Below are 6,959 nucleotides of genomic sequence, written 5' to 3'. Positions count from 1 at the left end.
GGCTACTCGTTATCTGCACTATCATCCGTTTGTGTTGCCGACTCTACAGAGTGGATGTTGGATTCGGGTGCTTCTTACCATATTTATCCTAGGAGGGATTTGTTCTCCAGCTTCCAGGAGTTGAAAAGAAGGGAGTTCATGCTCATGGATAATGATCATGAATGTTCTATTGGTGGTATCAGTACCGTTTGGATTAGGATGAATGACGGAGTGATTCAGGAGTTGGTTGGAGTGAGGTTCGTTTCTCAGTTGAATAAGAACATCATTAAACTTGGAGTTTTGGAGGTAGTAGGCTATAGGGTGACCTTAGTCGATTCACGTTTGAAGATCACATTGGGGTCCATGATTGTGATGAAGGGCGTTTTGTATTGTTTCATTAGGAGCATGGTGTTTGATAGAGAGCTGACGACTTCTTTGGATTTGCCTAGACTGTGGTATTTGTTGAGGCTGAGTTATTTGATTGGTTATGTCGTGCATGGTTTGTTGAGGAGTGTTTTGACCTACAGACTGAAGTCCTTTGAGCATATTGGTATGAGCAAGAAGACCGAGGTGGAGTTTGACACTTCTATCCATCGATCGAGGGGTCTTTTAGGTGGTGTTCAGTTAGGTATTTGGGGGCCTTCCAAGGAGGCATCATTAGGAGGTAATCGGTATTTGGTTTTCGTAGTTGGGGATTGTTCTAAGCTTTGGTAGGTTGCAACTAGGTCCCGTTGGTGTGAAATCCTAGAAGTTAATAACAATTGGAAAAAGTATATTGGCAGAAAGGTAACCCGTCGTTCTAGCTTTGGTAGGGGTTCTTTCTTGTATTTTTACCGAGCTCATGACAGTTTGAGACACTTTATTGATGTGGAGACATTAGGGTGACGAGATGAGATGACAGTTTTGATGGGTCATTCCTTATTGGAGGGGGATCGACGTTGGTTATCGAGCATTGGTTTTGGTTTTGGAGCTTCAACATATTTGGGTCATCTTGGTCATAGGTTGCCGACTGCTACGTGTGGAGATTTTGGATCTGGTGGAGCTGCTTCAGATTTTGGGTTGCATCGGATATTTGGTTTCCCAGCATTTGGTCACATCGAGAATGTGAGATTTGATCCGATTGCACGTTTGGGATTCAGAGGTTCGTTTGATTATCAGTTAGGATCTTCTGATTTTGTTCTGAGCATGTATGTCACGTTTAACTCTTGGCAGGTGGAGAGTGTTGATCAGATCATTGGGATATCACAGCGGGTGGAGGGTGATGCTATTTCACATTGGGTGGAGATTACTCCACATACTCCTGATCATACTGCATCATTTGAGATTCTAGCTGAGGTGACACAATTTGGAGATCATTTGGATTTGGATGAAGATGATAAGTTGGTTTTGAATTCAAGTGCAGCTGGTGGATATGTTTTGGATACGACCATTGGTTCACCTCAGGTAGAGGTGTTTGATTTGTTTCGGTTTGGGACCATTGGGAATGCTATCAGTTACAGATCCGTGGTGATATTATTGAAGAGTTGCAAACTTTTCTATTTGAATGAGGGCCTTTGGAGGCTGTTTGGGTGAACTACGTGAAAGCTTGATTCCCTTGGCAAGAGGATACATAGGTAGTCATTTATGATGCAGCCGGTTTGGTGAGTTGATACCGACATTTGGAGTTTGTTCACATTTTCGTTTAGGTTCTCGACTTGTTGTGGATTGAGTCCGTTATCGTGGATTTGTTCTACTTCGTATTGGACGCAACAAGTGAGACGTTTGGTTGGTATTGGTGTCGGCTTAGTTTTGGAAAAACTTCGTCGAGGTGGAGAATTGTTGGATAGCAGGTTCCTAATATGTTTCCTAATCTGTTTTGGTAACATGATTCCAAATCTGTTTTGGTAACATGTTATTAGGATTCCTAATCTGTTTTGTTTTTTTGTTTTAGAATTCCTAGTATATTTATGATTTTAGGATTTTTATATACATGGAATAATTGGAAGATAGAATTGAGAAGAAAATTAGGGATATTTGGAGCACAGAAAAGAGGTATTTTCTGAGCTATTGGTTAGAGTTTTGTTTGGAGAGAATTAGAGATTTGTTGGTGAGATTAATTGGTGAGTTTGAGTGATTTGTAATCTCAATGTGTACTCTTCTTTTCTATTAGTGAAAAACTCTATCCCCTTCTTGCCCTGTTAACTTAGGCAACTTGCTGAACCACGTTAAAATTTGTTGTTTGTGTTTGTGGCATTGATTTGGTTCGTTTGGCCTTCTCTCGACGTTCGTTTGATTTGATTTCTCGTAGCACATTGGTTTGATTGTTTGGCTTCCACAGCAAGGTCATTGTTGTTGTATGCCGATATCTGGTAAATGTCAAAATTGCAATATTTGTATTAATCAATTTAAAGTGCAAAAAATGTTGCACCTGATTGGGTTTCTTACCTAATGTCATTACTTGTGACCCAATATGTTATTTATACCACTGCACCAATATTTGGAATTCTTGATCCCCCCTCCCCCCCCTCCACCACCACCACCACCACCACCCCAAAATCTAAATCTCTTGTACATTAGGAAAGACCTCATAAATCCTTTCGATGGTGTGCGATGCAGCTGCTTTGAAGGCATGGACCACTCGCTAATCGTTAGCCTGGAAGAGCTTTCATAAACACTACAAATTAAGATTCCATATATACATTACATATGAATGAGAGTGGACTTTTACATTGTCATACAATATCTAAAAACATGTATTCTGTAGTGTCTATGAAATTCTTGTGTTGTGAGTCCTCCGGATGCATATTTGCTTGTTAGAAGTATATCTTCTTATTTTTGTTTGGATATGGTTCAAAGTTTGAGAAACTAATGATTAAGTTCTGAAATGCCTGTTGGGTTTTGTGATTGCCTCCAGAGCAGAAGTTTTGATATGTCATGAGTACTGGTGTTTAGTTCTGGTATCTGTTTGCGATGTCTGCATGCTGCGAGTTTTGCTGTCTTATGGGACTTGATACCTCTCTGTTTCGTGGTAGTTTTGCTGGGTTGTGGTATTTCTTTGTATACGTGGGCTGATGACTTTCTTTTTGTTGGTCGATTCACTTCAAGACCGAAAAACCTTTCCTCTATCAACATGTCCTTTCTAACGGTGAGATATTTATCTGCAGAAACCACCATCCTTGCAATGTGTTCACATATGAGGAAATTATATTGTTTTGTATTCTTATGTGTAGTGATTGTTTTGTATTCTTATGTATTGTGATTAAAAGTAGCGGTTTCTCAACTCCTCTTCAACAAGCGAAAGGAGACATGACTGCATACTTCCCTGTACTTCAGAATTTGTGCCCAAGATGGTTTCTGATACTTCCCTGTACTTCAGAATTTATACAGGACTGCATATTCCTCAACTGGCATCCACTGCAGAGAAGAGCAATCATAAAAAGAACATTGTTCTTAAACTTTTGACGTATCAACTGAGTCATTCTCTGTCTTATTATTTCCTTCTCTAGGATTGAATATAATAGTACTCTAATGTCTTACAACAACAGAACTTTATTAGTTGATCTTCTAAACAGAAAAAATATTTTAATTAAAAGAAGCTAAAAACATTTTATTTTAGTGATCCTTCTAAATGAGAAAATAACAATTTGGAAAATTGACAAACAAAAGAAAATTGACAAAAAAAGAAAATGATCCATATAGTAACTTCACATATCCAGAGAGCTTCGAAAGAACATTGACAAATAAAAGAAAGATTAGAATTGGTTATTAGTAGTAATATTCTTCAACATCTTCATCCTCTTCTTCTTGGTCTTCCGGATCTTCCTCTTCTTCCTCATTGATGCTTCCTACATGACTTGTTGTTTGGGCCTGCACAAATATCATAAAAAAATAGAAATTTCATACTTTGCATAGGAACATTGTCCCACATCTGAGAATTAAAAAAGTAATTTTACCTTGCAAGCTCGACTATTGTGACCTTTCCCATGACATTTCCCACAAGTTCTTTGCTTCTTAGCTTTCATCTCTGAAGGAGGCTTGAAACGTTTCATCTTTCTTTTTTTCTTTGCAATTTGAAATAGAAGGAGCTCTCACCATACAATTATTATCACTAATACTTTCTTGTGTTTGAAAACATGTAAAACCTTGGATTTGTATCATGTCGTCATGCCCCGATTTATTCTCTAGTAAGTGCATTTTTGTCGCTTCTAATTCTCCCACAACTTGATCTATTTTTTATTTACCAAATTATACAACTCAATACACGTGGAACCTTCTACAACCAATTTTATTATTTTTTGAGACAAACTATTAAACGTTAGAGTCTTTGAGGAGGAATTTGACGATTCAGTGCTAAGACATTGGTGTGTATCAAAACTTTCTTCCTTAGCTGACTTTGTCCATCTCTTTAAAATATATTCAGAGGGTATTTCCAAGATATCAAGATGCAAAAGCACCTTAAGCACATGCGAGCACACCATTCCACTAAATTCGAACATTTTACAATTGCAAGATACTGTCGTAGGGGCTTGGAAGGTAACTATATAAGTTCTTCTTCTAGCACTTGGTTTGTTTGAGTTTAGGACTTGCACTAGTTTGTACAATACTTTAGGCTCCATTTCATTTAGAGAAAATAAAAATATCTCTTTCAGTTGATCCTTGAAGACCTTAAACATTACTCTAGTATAAATCTTTTGTGCATGCCTCTCTATTAGGCTTGGAGACCATGAACTTGGCTTGTATTGCAGAGAGCGAAAATCCTCTTCCTCTTCTACATCAAATCGATCTTCTAAAGCCTTTTCATATTGCATGACAAACTCATAAATTGTTGTATGGGTATTGACTCTACCTTTGAGAAGTGCATTAAAACTCTCACTTCTTTGCGTTGTAGACATGAAAGCATAAAATATATTTCTAAAGTATGATGGTACTCACTTATCTCGAATTTGATACAAATGTTTTAGATGTGTGTTATCTTTCAACTCCATGCTTCTCTATCATAGTAGTCCAACTTGACTCAAAATCCTCAACTGTTAAGCTAAAATTGCTCTATCATAGTAGTCCAACTTGACTCAAAATCCTCAACTGTTAAGCTAAAATTGATGCAACTAAGAAAGTCCTCTTGAAACTTCTCTTTTGTGCCAAATAAAATGCCTAGATGCTCGCGTGCTTTTTGAAGAATGTGCCGCTTATAAAACCGATGAGCCATATTAGGAAGGACCTCACTTATTGCTTTCCTCATTGAAGGATATTGATCTGTCAGAATACAAGTAGGATGCTTACCAAACATTGCATTAAGCTATGTTCGAAACACCCATATGAAGGATTTGGCGGTCTCATCTCTAATCAAAGCACAACCAAATAATATAGTTTGAGAATAGTGGTTTACCCTAATGAATGGTGCAAATGGCATACTATACTTGTTTGTATAATAGGTGGTATTAAAAGTGACTGCATCTCCAAAATGCTGGTAGGCCATCCTTAATCTCCCGTCAACCCAAAACATATTTTTTGCACAATTATTACTATCAATCTGGACTGCATAAAAGAACATAGGATTCTTAGCTTGTAGTTGTTGTAAGTGACTTAGAGTTGTTGAGATATCACTCTCAAAAAGAGACATTCTTTGGCATGTTGCAAAGTTACTTAGGTCCCTCCTCGTGAATGATAAATTACGAACCCCTCCACGTTGAGATGCAATGAAGTCCCTAATATGCTTTGTTGAAATATTTTGCTCATACATGGTTCGTATAAAGTCAGCTTCTTCATCTCCAATCTTTCACCGACACTGATGGGAACGAGATTTTGAGGGGCTCGGTACTAATTCATGGTTGTGCTTCTTCTCAAAGGATGATATGATCCAATTTTCTTCATCATCTAATTTCACACACATACTTGCTTTGCAACCAGTTTGAATACTAGATATTTCCTTCGAAGGACTTTTCTCGAATTTGTTATCCCTAAGTAATCGCTCCTTCCCTTTATTTTTAGGAAAACCTTCATGAGCATTTAAATACTTGCATTGTGATGACATTCTTTCTCTTAGGCAAATAATTAGATCCTTTTCTAATCCGAAACCCAATTAATAGTGCATAAGCACTATAATAATTCATTGCTTCCTCCAAAGCTTTAAATTTGTTTCACTGTAAAGTAGCACTGAAATGCATCAGATTCGGATGGATGCTTCAAACAAAATAGATTTATTAGTCCGTCTAATTTCAAAACCTTTCTTTTGGGGACAAGCAAAGTATCACAGAAATATCTCTTCTTTATTTATTTCTTTACTTATATTTTTTGTCTTTTTTAAAACTGATAATATATACATATACAATAGATTTATGTGGCAAAATACTAGGAGCGCCCTTGCACTCTCTTTCACCATTACTTCCCATCAGAGTCTAAATTGCTGCTACCAACGTTCTCTCTCGTAGCATCTTTATCTTCTTAAGTTTTGACAAGTAATAGCAAAATTTGCTACATAGTATTTGCACCAAAAGTTTATAAAAAAATAGAAAAATATTTCCGATTGCTACGATACATTCAAGTTGCAAGCGCCTCGCTTTTTGTTATGAAATCTTACCACATCCAGCAAATCTCAACTCTCACTATTTCCTCAGTGTTCTGCAAAGATACACAAAATTTACATATCTCCTGAATTTGAGTAAAGTTTAGGCATCATCAAACTTAAGTAATTGCACAATCCATTAGTGATTTGAGACACAATAATGTTCATATTGCAATATCTATAGCTATTCACTACGCAGAAGTTCTCTTTGAATTACAACAATCGTCAAATCAAAGAAAAAACTGCCCACAATACATGAAGATAGAAACTTGTTCTTTACGTGAAATTACAAGATGAAGAAAAATGGGAGGAACTAAAAACTGATGCCAACTTCGGAATCGGAGAGGACGATTTCATCGATTTCGTTCATCTCTGATTTGGTTCAGAATCGGAATATGGTAGAGGCGGGGGACGATTGAGCGGGTGGTCTCAAGCGGGT

The 6,959-nt window shown here is 37.2% G+C and overlaps 1 protein-coding gene across 1 annotated transcript; it reads right to left on the bottom strand.

Moving 5' to 3' along the window:
• On the bottom strand, positions 3,724-5,989 carry LOC109821635 (protein FAR1-RELATED SEQUENCE 5-like). The gene is made up of 5 exons (XM_020387810.1): positions 5,851-5,989; positions 5,023-5,211; positions 4,200-4,804; positions 3,912-4,019; positions 3,724-3,825 (listed from the first exon to the last, which is right to left on the bottom strand). The coding sequence occupies exons 1-5, from the start codon at positions 5,987-5,989 to the stop codon at positions 3,724-3,726; spliced, it is 1,143 nt and encodes a 380-aa protein (XP_020243399.1).

Source organism: Asparagus officinalis, chromosome 8 (assembly GCF_001876935.1).
Source record: "Asparagus officinalis chromosome 8, Aspof.V1, whole genome shotgun sequence".
Classification (NCBI taxonomy): domain Eukaryota; kingdom Viridiplantae; phylum Streptophyta; class Magnoliopsida; order Asparagales; family Asparagaceae; genus Asparagus; species Asparagus officinalis.
This window is presented reverse-complemented; position numbering and strand designations above follow the sequence as displayed.